We start from the raw sequence: 20,361 nt of genomic DNA, 5'->3' as shown, positions 1-20,361 counted from the left end.
AGACTAGAAAAAAAAAGCAAAAAAAAAAAAGGTGATTACATTGGTACGGATTCCGATGTTTTTAGACACATTTACTAGGATAAATCTGGGAAATCCCTTATCTTTCTATTGTGTTGCTAGTGTTTTAGTAAGATTAAATAGTACCTGATAGTCGGAGGGGTGTGTCCATGGGTGTCTTGAGGCCAGTGTCTGAGGGAAGTCCCAGCAGATACAGGGACGGCGCAAACTCCACAGATCTCCGGTAAGAGGCGACTTTTCAACTCAATTTTCTCACTGAAAACTGCCGGTTGACAAGTGGTCGGGAACCATGTTCGCTTGACCGCTCTGATCCATAGTAAAGCTTCACCTCCGGGAATTTTAAACAAGGAATCACCGTGTGTTTGTGTGGCTAAAGGCTAAAGCTTCCCACCTCCATCTTTCTACTTTGACTTCTCCATTATTAATTGAACAAATTGCAAAAGATTCAGCAACACAGATGTCCAGAATACTGTTTAATTGTGCGATGAAAAGAGACGACTTTTAGCCGCAAGTGCTGCTGCGCTAATATTTCCTGACAGTCCGTGACGTCACACGCACGCATCATCATTCCGCGACGTTTTCAACAAGAAACTCCGCAGGAAATTTAAAATTGCAATGTAGTAAACTAAACCGGCCGTATTGGCATGTGTTGCAATGTTAATATTTCATCATTGATATATAAAGTATCAGACTGCGTGGTCGGTAGTAATGGGTTTCAGTAGGCCTTTAAGATGATTTGGTTGTTGGGCTTGTGGACACCATAATGACCTTTCCACCAGAATTCCACTGCTGCAATTGCTATTATATTTGAAAGACGTGCCAGAGCCGTGTGGTGACCCAATAATAAATACTCTATCATTAAACTGTAATAATTCTTCCATATAATTTTTTTTTTTATAACACATCCTAATTTGGAGGGATTTAAAATGTAGGTGAGTGAACGACAGTGAGATATTGTCATGGTATGGAATTTCACATGATATTAGAACTCCATCTGAATATTGACACACGGAAAAAGACTGGGTTACTCCGTAATTGGAGTGTACATACTGTAAATGAAGGTGTGGACATGATCTGGACTGGACCTGGTTTTAAGAACCCTTAAAACAATCTAATTTCATTGGTCTGGTGACTAGATTGTTAAAAAACAAACAAAAAAAATAACAAATAAAACAAAAAAAAACGAACGTAAAATGAAAAAAGTTACACAGAATCTTGTAATTAATGCAAGAGTAAAATTAACTGTTAAAGTGTATGCCTGCATTGATGTATATTGTAGGAACCACAATATTAATATATATATAATATATTAATTATTATTATTATATCATTATATATTAATTATAGGTTATATAATATATATTAAATATTCATCGGAATAAAACTGGACTCACTGGTGACGGTGGCAGAGAAAAGGACTGTTGACAAACTAGTGAGCATCCTGGATGATGCCAGTCACCCTCTGCATAGCGTTATCAGTAGCCAGAGGAGCCTGTTCAGTGCTAGACTGCTTCAGCCCAAGTGTAAGACTAATAGACTAAAAAACTCCTTTGTCCCACACACCATTTGACTGTACAACTCCTTTCTGTGGAGGGGTGCGGGGGATACTAGGATGACAGGGGATGCAAAACAATTACAGTGCACTACTTTTTCAAAACATGCTCACTACTGCCTAGTTTCTCTTGTTATATTCTTATTTTACCGTTATATTTTTATTCCCATTGTTGCTTTTTATTTGTATTCTTATTGTAATATTTTTATATTTTGTTTCAATTTATACCCCCATTATTTACTTCTTACTTTTTAAATTGATCTCAACTCTGTACACTGCTGCTGGAATTCTGGTTTCCTTGAAGGAATCACTTAAGTACTATCCATCTATGTATCTATCCATCTATCTATCTATCTATCTATCTATCTATCTATCTATCTATCTATCTATCTATCTATCTATCTATCGATCTATCGATCTATCGATCTATCCATCCATCCATCCATCCATCCATCCATCCATCCATCCATCCATCCATCCATCCATCCATCCATCCATCTATCTATCTATCTATCTATCTATCTATCTATCTATCTATCTATCTATCTATCTATCTATCTATCTATCTATCTATCTATCTATCTATCTATCTATCTATCTATCTACAGTGGGGCAAAAAAGTAGTTAGTCAGCCACCGATTGTGCAAGTTCCCCCACTTAAAATGATGACAGAGGTCTGTAATTTTCATCATAGGTACACTTCAACTGTGAGGGACAGAATGTGAAAAAAAATCCAGGAATTCACATTGTAGGAATTTTAAATAAAGTATTTGTAAATTATGGTGGAAAATACTGTAAGTATTTGGTCAACCATTTAAAGCTCTCACTGATGGAAGGAGGTTTTGGCTTAAAATCTCATGATACATGGCCCCATTCATTCTTTCCTTAACACAGATCAATCGTCCTGTCCCCTTAGCAGAAAAACAGCCCCAAAGCATGATGTTTCCACCCCCATGCTTCACAGTAGGTCTGGTGTTCTGGGGATACAACTCAGTATTCTTCTTCCTCCAAACACAACAAGTTGAGTTTGTACCAAAATGGATACATGGATGATACAGCAGAGGATTGGGAGAATGTCATGTGGTCAGATGAAACCAAAATAAAACTTTTTGGTATAAACTCAACTTGTTGTGGTTGTGAGAAAGAAGAATACTGAGTTGCATCCCAAGAACACCAAACCTACTGTGAAGCATGGGGGTGGAAACCTCATGCTTTGGGGCTGTTTTTCTGCTAAAGGGACAGGACGATTGATCCGTGTTAAGGAAAGAATGAATGGGGCCATGTATCGTGAGATTTTGAGCCAAAACCTCCTTCCATCAGTGAGAGCTTTGAATGGTTGACCAAATACTTATTTTCCACCATAATTTACAAATACATTCTTTAAAATTCCTAAAATGTGAATTCCTGTTTTTTTTCCCACACTCTGTCTCTCACAGTTGAAGTGTACCTATGATGAAAATTACAGACCTTTGTCATCATTTTAAGTGGGAGGACTTGCACAATCGGTGGCTGAATAAATACTTTTTTTGCCCCACTGTATCTATCAATCTATCTATCTATCTATCTATCTATCTATCTATCTATCTATCTATCTATCTATCTATCTATCTATCTATCTATCTATCTATCTATCTATCTATCTATCCGTCTGTCTGTCTGTCTGTCTGTCTGTCTGTCTGTCTGTCTGTCTGTCTGTCTGTCTGTCTGTCTGTCTGTCTGTCTGTCTGTCTGTCTGTCTGTCTGTCTGTCCGTCCGTCCGTCCGTCCGTCCGTCCGTCCATCTATCCATCCATCTATCTATCTATCTATCCATCTATCTAATAGATAGATAGATAGATGGATAGATAGTATCTATCTATCTATCTATCTATCTATCTATCTATCTATCTATCCATCTATCTATCTATTTATCTATCTATCTATCTATCTATCTATCTATCTATCTATCTATCTATCTATCTATCTATCTATCTATCTATCTATCTATCTATCTATCTAATAACAGAAGGAAACAACCCTTCTGTGTGAATGAGGGAAAATGAGTGAGAATTAGTGTAAATGGGGGAGGGATAGTTTTTTGGTTGGTGCCCTAACAGTAAGTGTGTATTATGTTTTTATGTTGATTTAATAAATAAAGAGAGAAAGAAAAAAAAGACTGTGTTACTCCCCCATCTGCCGGTCAAATGTATGTATAACAGAAAGAGCAAGAAACATTTGACTTTTCGAGTATGTAATATATTTGTACCAACGTACGCATTTATATATATTATATAGTCCAATGCAAACATTTGTTGGTGAAAAAAAATTTACATTTTGCTTTGTTTATTGTTTCTTCCTTGTATGACGTGCGCAAACAAAACTTTCTCTGATTGGTTCCTATTTGACAGGGCCAGACACATCCTCCAATCAGAACGCGTGTTGCTCGCTGGTCGATAAAGAACGCCACAGCTGTTTACAAAACGCACCAGAGGGGTTTAAAGATTGTTTGTACGACAACGAGGTCAGAAACTGAAATACTACGACTTACAATTGTCTGCTAGTCTTATTTTACTGTCGTGTCGTACGTTTTATTACCGAAATATAGCTAGTAGTAGGCAAGGTTTGTGTGTTAGGATTGGAGCTAGCTAAACCCTGATATGTTGATAGACGTACGCAGGTCGTCAACACTGTGCTGTGTAATCACTGCGGTTGTGCTGACGTAAGTATTTATATATAAGTGGTACGACTTTGCAGGAGTAAGGGGAATTAGCAGTTGGCTAACGAGCTGTAAATGCGACGTGTCTCAGGAGCAGTTAGCAATGGTGCAAGGACGGGCAGCGTCATCAAGCCCGTTGAGGGAGACGTAATTAAAGTGACCACCGAGGTATGTAATCTTTAGAATGATCGGACTAATGCAGCCTTTACAGTACAAGCGTGCTGACCATTCCATGTTAAAGTAGAGCTGGCTATTTATACCCATGTGTTTTAAAATTGAACCATAAGGAAGGCCTTTGTTTTGGGCGTGTTACATTTGGAATCAATCAACGAATATGACGCGTGCAGTGTCAGTCAATCAATCAATCAATCAATCAATAAATCAAAGTTTATTTATATAGCCCTAAATCACGAGTGTCTCAAAGGGCTGCACAAGCCACAACAACATCCTCGGCTCAGATGCCACACCAGGGCAAAGAAAAACTCAACCCAATGGGCAACAGTCAGAAACCTTGGAGGGGACCACAGATGTGAGGGCGACCGGAGTACCTGGAGGGAACCCCCGCGACTTTAGTTGACATGGACGTCGGAGGGAACCCACTAGATCCACTCGACGTCTATGACAATGGACTTCGAGCGGATCTAGTTAATAGTGTCCATGGTGGCGCCAGCAGGGGATCATCTTGACTGGAGAAAAGTCAGCAGCGCAGATTTGATTGATTGATTGACAGTTTTATTAGGAGATTGTAAAGTTTAGTTTATATTCCGTACATCCATCCATTTTCTACCGCTTATTTGTTTTCGGGTCGCAGGGGGCTCTGGTGCCTATCTCAGCTACAATCGGGCGGAAGGCGTTGTACACCCTGGACAAGTCACCACTTGGGCCAACACAGATAGACAGACAACATTCACATTCACACACTAGGGCCAATTTAGTGTTGCCAGTCAAACTATCCCCAGGTGCATGTCTTTGGAAGTGGGAGGAAGCTGGAGTACCCGGAGGGAACCAATGAAATGACCACTAAATGGTAACACCCGAATAACTTTTTCAGGGTCCATGTAAATCATTTCATGGTAAAACAACCCCAACTGGGGCTTCATGGTGGCAGAGGGGTTAGTGCGTCTGCCTCACAATACGAAGGTCATGCAGTCCTGGGTTTAATCCCAGGTTTCGGGATCTTTCTGTGTGGAGTTTGCATGTTCTCCCCGTGAATGCGTGGGTTCCCTCCGGGTACTCCGGCTTCCTCCCACTTCCGAAGACATGGGATAGGTTGATTGGCAACACTAAATTGGCCCTAGTGTGTGAATGTGAGTGTGAATGTTGTCTGTCTATCTGTGTTGGCCCTACGATGAGGTGGCCCTACCAGTGCATGGTAGGGCCAGCAGGAGATCATCTTGACTGGAGACAAGTCAGCAGCGCAGAGACGTCCCCAACTGATCCACAGATGAGTGGTCCACCCTGGTTCCCAACTTTGAACATTGAGCATGTTATCCGTGGTCACCTAATCTGTGCCCCCCCTCTCCACGAAGGAAACAGAATAGTTAAAGTTAAAGGACCAATGATTGTCACACACATACTAGATGTGGCGAAATTATTCTCTCCCTTTCACCCATCACCCTTGATCACAAACTGGGAGGTGAGGGGGAATCATTTATGGTGATTTAACCCCCAATTCCAACCCTTAATGCCGAGTGCCAAGCAGGGAGGTAATGGGTCCCAGTTTTATAGTCTTTGGTATGACTCGGCCGGGATTTAAACTCACGACCTACTGATCTCAGGGCGGACACTCTAACCACTAGGCCACTGAGTGAGACGGCAGATCAACTGGTCTAAAAGAGGGGTCTATTTAATGGCTAGAGTATACAGTCCAGTCCATGGCGGGGCCAGCAAGAGATCTTCCTGAGTGGAGACAAGTCAGCAGCGCAAAAATGTCATCAACTGATGCACATATGAGTGGTCCACCCCGGGTTCCGACTTTGAAAAGCTAGCGCGTCATCTGCGGGCACCTAATAACCTCTCCACGCAGGAGAGGGGGGCAGAGCAGAAAAAGAGACAGCAGATCAAGTGGTCTATTTAAAGGCTAGAGTATACTAATGACTTTTAAGATGGGACTTAAATGCTTCTACTGAGGTAGCATATCTAACTGTTACCGGGAGGGCATTCCAAAGTACTGGAGCCCGAATACAAAATACTCTATAGCCTGGAGACTTTTTTGGGGCTGTGGGAACCACTAATAAGCCAAAGTTCTTTGAACGCGGATTTCTTGCTTGGACATATGGTTTAATACAATCAGCAAGATAGGATGGAGCTAGACCGTTTAGTAATTTATATGTAAGTAGTAAAACCTTAAAGTCACATTTTAAGTGCACAGGAAGCCAGTGCAGGTGAGCCAGTATACGTGTAATATGATCAAACTTTCTTGTTCCTGTCAAAAGTCTAGCAGCCGCATTTTGTACCAACAGTAATCTTTAAATGCTAGATATAGGGAGGCCCAAAAATAAGTCATCACTTCCGACATGCAAATAAAAGCATTTTTGGAATTTGTTCACATTTGACATTGCTTCCTCTTGCACCTAAAGCAATGACAACAAGCTTTACAACTGAATTGTCTTATAAGCCCTGGTATAGGCCTGCCATCTATGTGATACTACATAAAGCTATGCATCCTAAATGATTTTTTGTTATGACCATGTACTTTCAACTGTTTTTACTGTAAGTACTCCAAAGGGAATAAGCCGTAGAAATAGATGGATGGATGGATGGATGTAGCTAAATAAGAGATCATTAAAACAATGTTCGTACTCTATGACATCGCTTTGTTAAAGATTTGATGTTTGATGTGTTTGACGTGTTAAAGCTCTTTGAAATACATCATCATGTCAGAACAGCATTAAGACAAAGCTCATGATGACGAAAGTGACATAAGAGAATGATGTTGCTTACCGACTCCCAAGACCAAATTCAAGTATTTGTAGTATGATGCAAAAAGAGGCTCAAAACATATTTAAAAAGTAATGTTCTATAACATTTTTGTCTTTCAACAGAAAACAAGGTCTGTTTTCATCTTCATCTAAGGCCTCTGCTTCTGAACCGACTGCAAAAATGGTAAGTTGAGGCAAATCATCGGAATCAGAAGAGTTTTATTGCCATTGTTTGAGAACGGGTTCACAAACTAGGATTTAAAAAAATTTTTTTTTTTACTTTGCGCAATTGTTCAATATAAAAGACATATAACACAGAATAGAATAACATGAACTGTAACTGAGCCATCAGATCTTGTTAATTACTTTTTTGTATACAAGCACCTTTTAATAAAATTATTTGTTTAAGTTAATGAATTTCAGTACTTCAATTCAAAACATAAAACTCTTTTTTGCTATAGATTTGCTGCTATTTTAATTACAAATACATGTGTGTTAGTTTACATTTAAGAATTTGTATTTTTGTTACTTTGCTACTTGTTTTTGTTTTGTAGTGGGGACTTATTCATTTAACATTTTTGTGTAGTAGAACGGAATAAGAGACTATTTTTTATCTATTTATATAGAATTACATTGATTTATTGTATATTGTTGTATTAACTATAAAAACATTTCTTGCGGAACCTATTTTCCCTGGGTTTTCAATCATAATCAACTAACTATCGGCAAGTACGCAAACTTACTTAACGATCATGTCCTTTCAATTCAAAAGGGTCAGTATCGGTGGTACGAGCCATACATTTACTTGTTATCAGATCAAAATTCACAATATCGCCCAACTCTACTAATTAAACAAAATTGAAGAAGATGCATACCAACCAACCAACCAACCATCATAATACCGCCTGGAAAAAACAAGTTGTATAGCAGATGACAGGGCAGAGATTATTTTGGGAATATTTTTGAAAAACAAATATCAATTAAAAAAAAAAAAGACTGGAAAGTTATGGAGACGGCGTGAAGACATTATTATGATTTAAAAGTGAATTTGTTTCCAACAAAGTAGCTTTTTTTAGCTTCTTGTTTGAGTACTTCCTGTACTATGTTACAATTCACAGAGTGCATACCACGTATGGGCAAAAACTATATCACGATATACGTTTTTTATATTGATTGAAATTGATAATTATTTATATTTTTTATGACTTATCTAAAACTGCAAATAATCACAGTAAAACAATTTCCAACTTACCATGTGTGCTATTTATCAATGGAGAGAGTGTTTGGTAGCCAGGTAGGATGAGCGCTGCTACAATTATTAAAGTAGATTTGAAGGTGGTTGCAAATTTGAGACAGTAGATGGCAGTAGCGTATAGGCTATTGAACACTACACAGTAGTTTGGGAAGCAGGTAATTAAACTGACACATTGGAAGTGTCAGGATGTTAAAGTGCCAATGATTGTCACAAACATACACCAGGTTTTGCAAAATTATTCTCTGCGTTTGACCCATTAGCCTTGTTCACCCGCTGAGAGGTGAGGGGAGCAGTGGGCAGCAGCGGTGGCCATGCCTGGGAATCATTTTGGTGATTAACACCCAATTCCAACCCTTGATGCTGAGTGCCAAGTAGGGAGGTAATGGGTCCCCTTTTTATAGTCTTTGATATGACTCAAAACCTCCTGAACTCAGGGCGGACACTCGAACCACTAGGCCACTGAGTAATTTGCCACATTGTCTGCATTAAAAAGCAACAAAACTAAAGACAAGTTGATGTTGATATATTACAGTTTCTCTTGTCACTCTGTGCAGCGAAATCACGGCAGGACAGAAAGACAGCGCAGCCACACTAGTTTTATGAGAGTAGTATATGTGTGTGTATGCTCCTTTAAGAACGGCAGTGACTGAATGGAAGAATTAGGAGAGCAAGCGATGGCATGCAGCAGTCATGGCGACTGGCGAATAGTAGGTTGTGTCCTGCAGAAATGAGAATAAAGAGACCAAATTGTCACAAAGCGGAGCTTAGCAGACCCATTGTCGGGTAAAGTAAAGGGTGTTACCCCCAACGTAACATCGGGCCTGGAGAGATAGTCTCCCATGCACTCCTAGACTATGGTCTGGGACTGGGAAGCAGGAGCCGAACAGCAGGAAAGGTCTAGTTGATACTGTTACGTAATTGGCTGTTATCATGACCCTCTCATTGCTCAATGAATACTGTTTACTGATTGTGGTTAGCGTGTCCCTCCCACTGCTCAGGAAGGTCTAGTTGATACTGTTACGTGATTGTCTGTTATCATGAACCTCCCATTGCTCAATAAATACTGTTGACTGATTGGTGGTTAGCGTGTCCCTCCCATTGCTCGTTTACTGGGTTCACAAGGCGCGAGTGACATCATGAAACAAATCTTGCTTCATAATGTCTGGTTTCTTCCGACCCAAAAATATTAATATATATTGAATATTAGGGCTGGGGGATATTGCCTTTTTTTAATATCGCAATATTTTTAGGCCAAACCGAGATATACGATATATTTTGCCTTGGCCTTGAATAAACACTTGATGCATATAATCACAGCAGTATGATTATTCTATGTGTATACATTAAAACATTCTTCTTCATACTGCATTCATATATGCTACTTTTAAACTTCCATGCAGAGAAGGAAATTACAACTAAGTCAATTGACCAAAAGTATAGTTATTAAAGTTATTAAGCAATGGCACAAACATTCGAGTCATTTCCAACACATAAATTGCAAGATTGTCAGACATTTTAATTTTCAAATAAAAATGAGCTGCATAATAGGAAATCAAATAGTATTCATCCTTCACTATGTGGTATGTTCCTAAGGTTATGAAATTCTCTTCATTCTCTGGCGAGTGACTTTACAAACGATGCTACATATTAGCAGTAATGCTACTTTTTATAGCAACGCTTTTTCCTCACACTTGACAAATAACGGTTGTCTGTTCGACATATTCCCACTTGAAGCCGAACCACCGCCAGACGATAGAAACCCTGGTGTTTTTCTTGGGAATTAAGTCTTCCTTCATTTGTTACCAGATCCGCAGCATCTTTCTTTCGTACGGCTACGTTACCAGCTAACGTTAGCCACGCCGCTAGCTCTCTGCTCTGCGAGGGCGTGTATGTGACGTGTGACGTGACAGTTTGTGACGTACGTAAGAATGTGCGCCTACACAGGAAAGAGCGAGGAGAGCCTGAAGTGTAATAGCCCGCAGCTAAAAGTCCTGCGTGAGAATATATACCTGAATATTACAATATAGTCATTTTCTATATCGCACCGAGACAAACCCGCAATATATCGTATATATTGATATATCGCCCAGCCCTATTTAATATTTTGTCGAACACATTTTATATTATCATTGCGTCTATTGCTATATATTTTGATATTGTATTGTTGTCCCAATCCTAATACCACTTCAAAATTCACGGCGCAATGACTCATTAAACGTTGGCGTTTCCCACTTACTAGCTGCAACCCGTTTTCGAGGCAATTATCGGGACAAATCCTCTCTTAACACACTTCCGAATATAAAACTGTCTTAGAAGACATACAATAATTGAGTGTTTGCGGTCTTCGGTAGGAAGGGATAAAATTGGGACAAAACAGCCCTAATATCTTTGAAATGTGTATCCCGCTTTAATTTACCTCCTGAAATTAAATGCGTAATACATATTTTAATGAGAGGCGTCAGTATATAAAATTCAGATATTGACTAGAATGGGGTTTCAAAGTGTTGAACTGGGAGCATCCCCTTAAAGATCATAAACTGTTGGTGCTTCCCTGCTCTCCGAAAAACTAAAAATATATTATTTTTGCCTTTGAAAAAACTTAGCTAGGAAGTTGGAAAACCCTAAACACCTGGACTAAAAAGGGGGTGGGAGGATACTAAAAAAAAATTTGCTTAATTTTATATAAATATAGTTGACTAGAACAAAGACGTTTGGTTTGTATTACATTGTAACTAAACAAGTGTTATTTACGTAAGATTGTATTTTCTTACAATTGATTACTCTGCTTAAATGTAGTTCACTTCAATACTAAAACCACACACTTGTTTAGACATCAGTCAATAGTGCCTTGCATGGTCCCAGCCGTGTACTGCATTTCATTTTGCCTCAGTTGCGACAAGACACCACTGACAGTCAATTCCACACAATCAACATAGTTTTTTTAAATGGCTTATTACTTACTTTAATACATTCTCAGTCAAAAAATGCTTTAGTTTCTGTACCTTCATCAAATGGATTCTCAGTTTTTCGATTGACATTTATCTTATTTATGCATTTATTAGGTGTGACAACTGTTACGGACTCATCTTAAAAGAACTGGATACAAGCTGTACATAAAATGGCGCAACCCCCTCGCTTGGACATCACCAAAATTGGAGAGAGTGAACATATACAAGAAGAAGATACCAGTATTTCACCTGACACGCATAGTTATAGAGATGATGACCACCTTGCTCATGATCGTAGCAGAGGTTGGGTGTCTTTTCCCTGTCAGGACTATGAGCAGTCTTTCAACAGCCAACAAGGCTTGGTACAACACATGCATATTCACGCTTTGGTGAAGAATGTGCCACCTGGCTACAAAAGCAAGAGGAGAAAAATCTTCTGTGGTTCAGATTTAGATCAACAGCTGCATGAGAATGTGATACCTTCAGTTTCAGTAAGCTCAGTCACTCATCTTGAAAGCACTAGTACTGCTGAGTCATTGACTGAATGTAACATGTCACCACCTGACAGAGAACCAGATGAGTTGCATCAAGAGGAGAATCTTCAGCAGGTTATCATTGCAACGTTAAAGCATGGAACCAAATTGGATGTGGAGAATAACAGCGAAGACACTGGACAGTGCATGCTAGATGTCTCCAGCAGTACATCAGAAAACCTCAGTTTTTACTTTGATGGGAAAATAGTGTCAACGAGCACAGTCAACGCCTGTGAAGCAGCTGACGTTCACTCTGCATGTTTAGATTTGGTTGGACTGGACACCCTGATTCTCGATCCCTCCCAATTCAACTTAGGGTTAAATTCTGATTCAATTCTGAGCAACCAAGAGTTGCAGGGTTTAGCACCAGCCAAGAGAAGAACTGCAACACCTCCCCTGTCACCAGTAATTCAAACTGAATTGGAGTCTGAGGTGGTTGTTTCGTCATCTTCACTTGTGACTTCGGTAATAGAACATTTACTTCCTCAGAATACAGAGTCCACAGTTGCCCACCCCAAAGGAACATCTGTGTTTCTATCCCCAAAGTTCCAGCAGCTACTTGAGAAGCAGGAAAACGTGAATCCCGCACCTGCCCTGCTTCCAGATGGCCAAACTCCTTGTTCCCTTTTCTCTACTGCTGTAGCAGGAAGGTTTAAAAGAAGGACTGCATCTCCTCAAAGTTCTCCTCAGCACAATTTATTATCTGATGAGGAAACAATCATGCCAGATCCAGATGGCAGTGATGCTGTTACTTTATGGCAGATGGACACCCAGCACAGCTCTACCAATGAACAGGCTAGTGCATCACAAATTATAGAGGAAAAACAAGTGATTCCCATTTTAACTGAGAACTGGTCGCCTGTGACTGTCAACAACTGTAGTCAGCAACCTTTGGATCTCTCCAATACAATGAAAAGGCATGACCCTGACACTTCTGCTGCACTGGATTTAAGTTTGCAAAAAAATAACCTTAACAAATCTGACCTGACATCAAATGTTGCGCAGTCAAGTGGAAATCCAAACTTGTGGATAGAAGGGTGCGATTATGTGAGTGAAGAGCAAAACTTGAGCCTTGAAAGCCCTAAGACGCCTGGAGTGACAGACTTCATTGTTACTGGTCCAAATATGGTTGACCCTGTTGCAGAGGGACTTGTTTATGGACTTGCTGTCCCACCCTGTTCGCTGATTTCTACACCTACGACTCTTACACCTTTTAGTTTCCCGACAGCTTCCCCATGCACTATATCATTTGAATCCCCAACTTATCACACCGTACTACCTACTGCTCCTTCATTAATCACAGTTCTGGCATCAGCGCTAGCTGTGCCTGGCCCCTCAAGCCAACCCATCCAGATCTTGGCTCCAACTGTATCACCTGACCCACTGGTACTCTGCACAGAAAATTCAGGAAATTCTACACGGTGTGACTCCACCTCTGTGCTTGCAGCTAGCAATGTTGCAAACCTTCTTGCACTCTCACAACCGCGAGACCCCTCTCTCAATCCTGGCCACATGTTTCTTAGTGATCCAATCGCCTTCAACCCCCCAATAAATGAAACCAATCCAGGGTCAGAGGTGCCATTCACGGCTACTTCCACATTAAATGATCCCCTCTCAAACTCGTACAACAACATCACAAGCAACACTGTCCTGATAGAGTGCACAATTTCCCTTGAAAGTCCAGTAAGTGTCTCTGATGCTGTTACTATGCAAAACACGGACACGCCAGCATCCACACAAATGCTTTTTAATCACATTGAACAGCAACAGATTGTCTCATTACCCAACAGTGCAAATGTAGACCCCACCATTAATATGCCCTCCATTGAAGAGTCAGTAACAATGTCCGCTACTACCTCATTAACACCGGATTGTCTTGCAGAGTCTGTGTCAAATCCTGACTCAGAAAAAGTCCCCGAAGCTCAACCTCCAAATGCAAAAGAGGAGGAATTTACTGACAGTACAGATTCAGCGGTGGAAACCTTTGCTGACACCTCAAGCCAAGATGAGAAGTTGGAAAAGATAGACCCCCCGAGCAACACACCAAGGGACTCCGAGCAGCAGACTTTCACCAAGAACTTCATCTGCAATGTGTGTGATCAGTTGTTCCACTCAATGAAAGAACTCGGTCATCATGTTTGCGACCATGCTGACGAATGGCCCTATAAATGCGAGTTCTGTGTTCTGCTCTTTGATAAGCCCTCTGCATTACTAGACCATCGATCAAGCTTGCACGGCGTTGACAAGACTTATGTTTGCAGTGCATGCACAAAAGATTTTGTTTACTTTTGCAATTTGAAACAGCATCAAGAGGAATTGCATCCTACTCAGCAGTGTACGTTCACTGAAGAAGAAAAGGGAAAAATAAGGCCTCAGAATTACAACTACTCTATTAAAGTCAGCACAGAGCCTCCAGTGTCTGATGCATCTGAAGAATCCAACAAAGAAGTCAAAAAAGAAGAAAATGGTGTCGATCTAACTGCGGAAGAATTATTTACAACAATTAAAATCATGTCCTCAGATACTGGCAAGGTCAAAGGGCCCGATGTTCGTCTTGGAATTAATCAGCATTATCCAAGCTTTAAGCCCCCTCCCTTTCCTTACCATAATAGGTCACCTGCTGGCTCCCTGGCCTCAGCCACAAACTTCACTACCCACAACATCCCACAAACCTTCAGTACAGCTATTCGGTGCACCAAGTGCGGTAAAAGCTTTGATAATATGCCAGAGCTGCACAAACACATTCTGGCTTGTGCAAACGCCAGTGATAAGAGGCGGTACACACCTAAAAAGAATCCGATCCCTCTACGCCATTTTGCAAAAAGCCAAAATGGAGTGCTGTCCACAGCTAACTCTGCAAATGAGTTTAATGCTTCAAATGGAGCCAGCCAGTCCCCCACAGAATCATCGGTTAAAGTTAAGTTTAAATTATTGAACAGAAAGAAGAGAAAGCTGGTCCAAAGGGTCATGCCCCAGAGAAACAAGTCCACGTCCTCTTCACTTGCGCATAATGACGTATTTGCCTGCCCTCACTGTAGTAGGGAGTTTACTATGCGCCGCAGCCGAACCAAACATATTGCTGTCTGTCCTAAAAAACCCAAAGAAGTAAGAACGAGAAAAGAGGGAGGACTATCTGTAACTAAAGAAAACGACGGTCGACTTCATAGAGGGGTATCTAATGTTGAGCAAAAGCAAGAGGCCTCACCTCATCGTAGGACGAGACTCCAGACATCAGGGCCAACTAAAAGGCCTACCATCCTTCCTGCAGTGACAAGCTTCTCTAGTAAGAGGATGAAGTTTGCAATAAAAGACACACCAATGTCTAAAAATGAGATGTCCACTTTGAACGAACTTCCCATGGTTCGCTCTTTCAATCCACCTCTGCGGCAGTACACGCGGGTACATCATGGTATCAAAGATATTCCCGTTGAAATAACCTTAGTGAAACATCAAACCGATCGGCGGAGGGACAAGTCGCCTTCTACACAGAGTAAAGAGGCGCCAACTACTGGTGGAAGTTCTAAGCAAAGTGCTGTAGCTTGAAGACCTTTCTGCAGCCCTGTCAGGTAATCCAAATAATTTTGGTGTAGCTGTAGGAATTGTTTTATGCCAAAATCACACAGGGGCCAGTTTGTGCTGAGTTATTCTTACCCTTCCCTCTCTTTCCCCCTCGCTGGTTCACAGTCTAACTGTGCTGCACTCAGTTGTGTTTCAGCATCCTTTACATTACATGATGGGACACCACGTTAATGTAATTTTCTTGACTTTGATGCCTATTTAATTTCTTGTTTTTGCAAATTTATTTTTGGAATTATGTGCTTGTGCATGAGCACGCATATCTGTATCCTTTTATTATGGCAGATATGATTAATAACTGGTAAGGGGAGGACTACATGACTGTACGTGCCTGCAATGTGTAGTCATACTGGGCTTGGGCCCACCTTTTAAGACCATACCATTGAAGTGCCATGAAGCTTTTAGCATTGCCAGGTCACTCACGTAAAAACATCAATGAGGTAAATAAACCTTGTGTCAACAACTACCGTGTCTCTTTTAGGTCGATGGACACCTTTCCTGCCCCTTCGCCCCGTGAAGACTCAACTACACTGTACCAGAAATTAATGAAACCGAGGACTTGGAAAACAAGAAATAACACAAAAACAGAACATAACTGAACTACTTCTGCAAGTAGATGTATTTTCAAACTCTTGTAGTTCCGAATTTGGCACAGTCTTCGATTTCGTCAACTTTCCGTTAACAGCCTGGATTTTTGCACTTTGAAGTTAATCTGACTGCAGCGTGTTGTAGAGAAAATGGGAGGCACTGAAGCTGAGAGGCTTCGCTCATTTCCCGCTTGGTGGGCCACTCGGTGAGGATGGCAGGTTGCAATCACTGTCAGCATGGATTTGCACTACTTTTTCTTTATCACTCATATGTTGCCTTTTCGGATTTAAATTCGTCACTGCATGCTGTGCGCCTGTGGTTTTGTGTTCATTTGGAGTGAAAGATATTGGCTCTTAAACAATAATTATTGTGCTGCTTTGGCAGAGTGAAATTAAGTTTAAAATCAAATCACTGAACAGAGCACAATAGTATTAAAAGCTGCCTTTCAAAGTTGTGCAATTGAATATTGTGAATGTATTGTTGGGCGGGATTAATGTTACAGCTTACACAAATCACAATTATCTTATTTGGTTGGTCGCCGCCTACATATTTCTATAAAGAGTAGAGCTATACATGTTAAAAGTGAATGACATGGTTATTTGTAGCATCAGAACCAATGTTTCCATGAAGATTTGTTTTAATTTAGTGGTTTACCCAAATTGATCTTGTGTCTGCAGTCTTCTGTAGATTCCTTTTCAAGTAATTATGTTAAATACAGAGCTGGTAGGTCACAGAATTTCTCAAAGTAGGGAAAAAAAAACGCTGCTAACCTATCATGTAATATGTTTTTGTCTAAAATGGTATGTTTTTTAAATTGTAGTATTTATCAACTCTAGAATGCAAACACTTCATCCTAACTGTAATATACTAATGTGCTGTATCTCAGAATGCAAATATAAATTTAATTTAGGGTTAAGTCTGAAAAAAAAAGACTATTGAAGGTTGTAACTCTGAAATGGTTCCAGTCTATATATTCATAAGCTACTAGTTTATACAGGGTACTTAAATAATCATGATATATACATCAAATTGATTTTTGATTTGGGCAAAATTTTTTGTAATGTTGACACTTTGCTGTAATGCTCCCACAGACTGCAGTATGTTGGATGTACAGGGTGTTTAGGGGAAACTGTTGTCTAACTGTGAACGTTGGTTTAGCATTTTAAAGTGAAAGTCATGTATATTTATTAATAATTTAAAGCCATGTAATGATTCTGAAGACATTTTCTGTTTGATTTGCACAATTTTTGTTTCCAAGAGTGTGGTCAAAATAAATGAATGTTTGTGTTAACTAAGTGTGTGGGATTTTGTTACTTAGAAAATGTTCTGTTGGGAGTGGTTGTAGAAACACATCTGTATCTTATCTGTGAAGGTGTTAATGGAGCACACACTTGTTACACCCTCACCAGGGCCCATTAAAGTAGCCAAAGTTTGTGGAATTGCGAGTGGGTCAGTGTCCAAGACCCACTTTCCCTATAGAATTTGTTACTACCACAATACGTCAAGCCCTGGTCCTCTGGTCCAAGCTCATCGGAAATATACAGGTGCTGTACATATTATTAGAATATCATGAAAAAGTTGATTTATTTCAGTAATTATATTCAGAACGTGAAACTTACATATTATATCAATTCATTACACACAAAGTGATATATTTGTAATGTTTATTTCTTTAAATTTTGATAAGTACTAACAATTACTGAAAATCCCAAATTCAGTATCTCAGAAAATTAGAATATTAGTTACGACTAGTACCAAAAAATATTTTTTTGAAATGTGGGCCAACTGAAAAGTATGAACATGGAAAGTTTCAGCATGTACGGCAATCAATACTTAGTTGCAGCTCCTTTTGCCTGAATTGCTGCAGCAATACGGCGTGGCATGGAGTCGACCAGTCTGTTGCACTCCTCAGGTGTTATGAGAGCCCAGATTGCTTTAATAGTGGCCTTCAGCTCTTCAGCATTGTTGGGTCTGGCATCTCGCATCTTCCGCTTCACAATACCCCATAGGTTTTCTATGGGATTAAGGTCAGGTGAGTTTGCAGGCCAATCAAGAACAGGGATACCATGGTCCTTAAACCAGGTACTGGTAGATTTGGCACTGTGTGCAGGTGCCAAGTCATGTTGGAAAATGAAATCTTCACCTCCATAAATTTGGTCCGCGGCAGGCAGCATAAAGTGTTCTAAAACTTCCTGGTAGATTGCTGCATTGACCCTAGACCTCAGGAAACACAGTGGACCAACACCAGCAGATGACATGGCACCCCAGACCATTACCGATTGTGGAAATTTGACACTGGACTTCAGGCAACGTTGATTCTGTGCCTCTCCTGTCTTCCTCCAGACTCTGGGACCTTGATTTCCAAAGGAGATACAACATTTACTTTCATCTGAAAACATAACTTTGGACCATTCAGCAGCAGTCCAGTCCTTTTTGTCTTGAGCCCAGGCGAGACGCTTTTGACGTTGTCTCTTATTCAACAGTGGCTTTACACAAGGAATGCGACAGCTGAAGCCCATATCTTGCATACGTCAGTGTGTGGTGGTTCTTGAAGCACTGACTCCAGCTGCAGTCCACTCTTTGTGGATCTTCCCTACATTTTTGAATTGGTTTTGTTTGACAATCCTCTCCAGGGCGCGGTTATCCCTCTTGCTTGTACACTTTTTTTCTACCACATCTTTGTCTTCCCTTCGCCTCTATTAATGTGCTTGGACACAGAGCTCTGGGAACATCCAACCTCTTTGGCAATGACCTTTTGTGTCTTGCCCTCCTTCTTTAAAGTATCAATGGTCATCTTTTGGACAGTTGTCAAGTCAGCAGTCTTCCCCATGATTGTGTGTCATACAGAAACAAAACGAGAGGCCATTTAAAGGCTTTTCCAGGTGTTTTCAGTTAGCTAATTAGAGTGTGGCACCAGGTGTCTTCAATATCTGACTTTTTCACCATATTCTAATTTTCTGAGATGTTGAGTTTAGGGTTTTCATTGGTTGTCATCTATAATCATCTCCTTTTTGGCAAAAAACACTTGAAATGTATCAGTCTGTTTGGAATGAATGTATACATTCTACAAGTTTGACTTTCTAAATGGAATTAATGAAATAAATCAACTTTTTCATGATATTCTAATAATATGACCAGCACCTGTATATCGGCAAGTTACTACAGCTTTTGGCAAACAATATGGATTCACTAGTCTGGAGCATGATCATTCAGTTGTTGGATTTCGTAGAAAAAAGTACATAACAGACATGACCCAAAACTATAGTAATTTCAATGGCAACTTTCTGATTAAAAAAATAATAAAACAAGAATAGAAATGGTGGTATTCAGCAACAGTTTAAATTTTAGATCAAGCTGAAATAAAAATTATGAAAGAGCTCAATTCTGAGGTGGAAATTACAGAATCACCCTGTAAATTTAAATTTCTAAAGCTAGCACTTGCATCAGATTAAATCTGTTTATTAGTCTGCAGTTAAAAATCAGTGTTCATACCCTGAAGAGCTGTTGCCAAACCAGTTGGATTGACATAATTCACCGGTACAGCACGGACACGAGAGATGTCAATTGAAGCAAAGAAACTCATTAAACTTCTCAAAGAAGGTATCATCACTCAATGTTGCAAAAGATGTTGATTGTTCACGGTCAGCTGTGTCTAAAATTTAGACAGAGCACAATCAACATGGGAAGGTTGTAGAAGGCAAGCACACTGGTAGACCAAGGAACTAAGTGTCTAGACAAAAAAATTAAACGGTTTGTCTTGAAAACAGAAATTGCACAGCAAAACAAATAGGCGTAAAGTGGAGTCACCGTCTGTGACCGAACTGTGAGAAACCGCCTGAAAGAGATTTAAATACAGAAAAACTAAATGAAAGCCGGCAACTAAACAGGACAAGAAAAAAGGTTCCTGGACTATGGATGACTGTATAAAAGAATCGCAACATATTGCATTGGGTTAGGTGGTGATGCTGGATCTATAGTTTGGTGCCTTTCAAATTAGGTTTATGAAGACTGCCCGAAGAAGACAGTCATTAATGAAATGGGGCTGCATGTCAGGTAATGGCCCCAGGGCAGTGCCATTACCTGACATCTTCAATACATGTACGTTTACATTGACATTTTGGACACTTTCTTATTCCATCAATCAAAATAATCTTTGGGTATGATGGCATCATTTTTCCGTTGAGTAAAAACTGGAAAAAAAAACTTAGATACATAAGATCAAATTCAGGGCATTCAAATATTCTGGATCTCCATCGAAATAAATATCTGCGGTGAA

General features: G+C 40.0%; 1 protein-coding gene across 4 annotated transcripts; it reads left to right on the top strand.

Annotated features, from left to right (window-relative positions):
• Positions 1-3,973: 3,973 nt before the first annotated feature.
• On the top strand, positions 3,974-17,376 carry prdm2a (PR domain containing 2, with ZNF domain a). Of its 4 annotated transcripts, none has more exons than XM_061903801.1 (5): positions 3,990-4,069; positions 4,303-4,432; positions 7,309-7,369; positions 11,503-15,487; positions 15,979-17,376. In XM_061903801.1, the coding sequence occupies exon 4, from the start codon at positions 11,559-11,561 to the stop codon at positions 15,462-15,464; it is 3,906 nt and encodes a 1,301-aa protein (XP_061759785.1). In that variant the 5' UTR covers positions 3,990-4,069; positions 4,303-4,432; positions 7,309-7,369; positions 11,503-11,558; the 3' UTR covers positions 15,465-15,487; positions 15,979-17,376. The 4 variants fall into 4 exon arrangements, with proteins under 4 accessions (XP_061759786.1, XP_061759785.1, XP_061759784.1 ...); XM_061903800.1 differs by having other exon boundaries at positions 3,995-4,267; positions 4,356-4,432; XM_061903802.1 differs by lacking the exon at positions 4,303-4,432 and having other exon boundaries at positions 3,974-4,069.
• Positions 17,377-20,361: the final 2,985 nt, after the last annotated feature.

Source organism: Nerophis ophidion, linkage group LG06, assembly GCF_033978795.1.
Source record: "Nerophis ophidion isolate RoL-2023_Sa linkage group LG06, RoL_Noph_v1.0, whole genome shotgun sequence".
Lineage (NCBI taxonomy): Eukaryota > Metazoa > Chordata > Actinopteri > Syngnathiformes > Syngnathidae > Nerophis > Nerophis ophidion.
The sequence above is the reverse complement of the archived record's forward strand: the minus strand, read 5'-3'. Positions and strand labels throughout refer to the sequence as shown.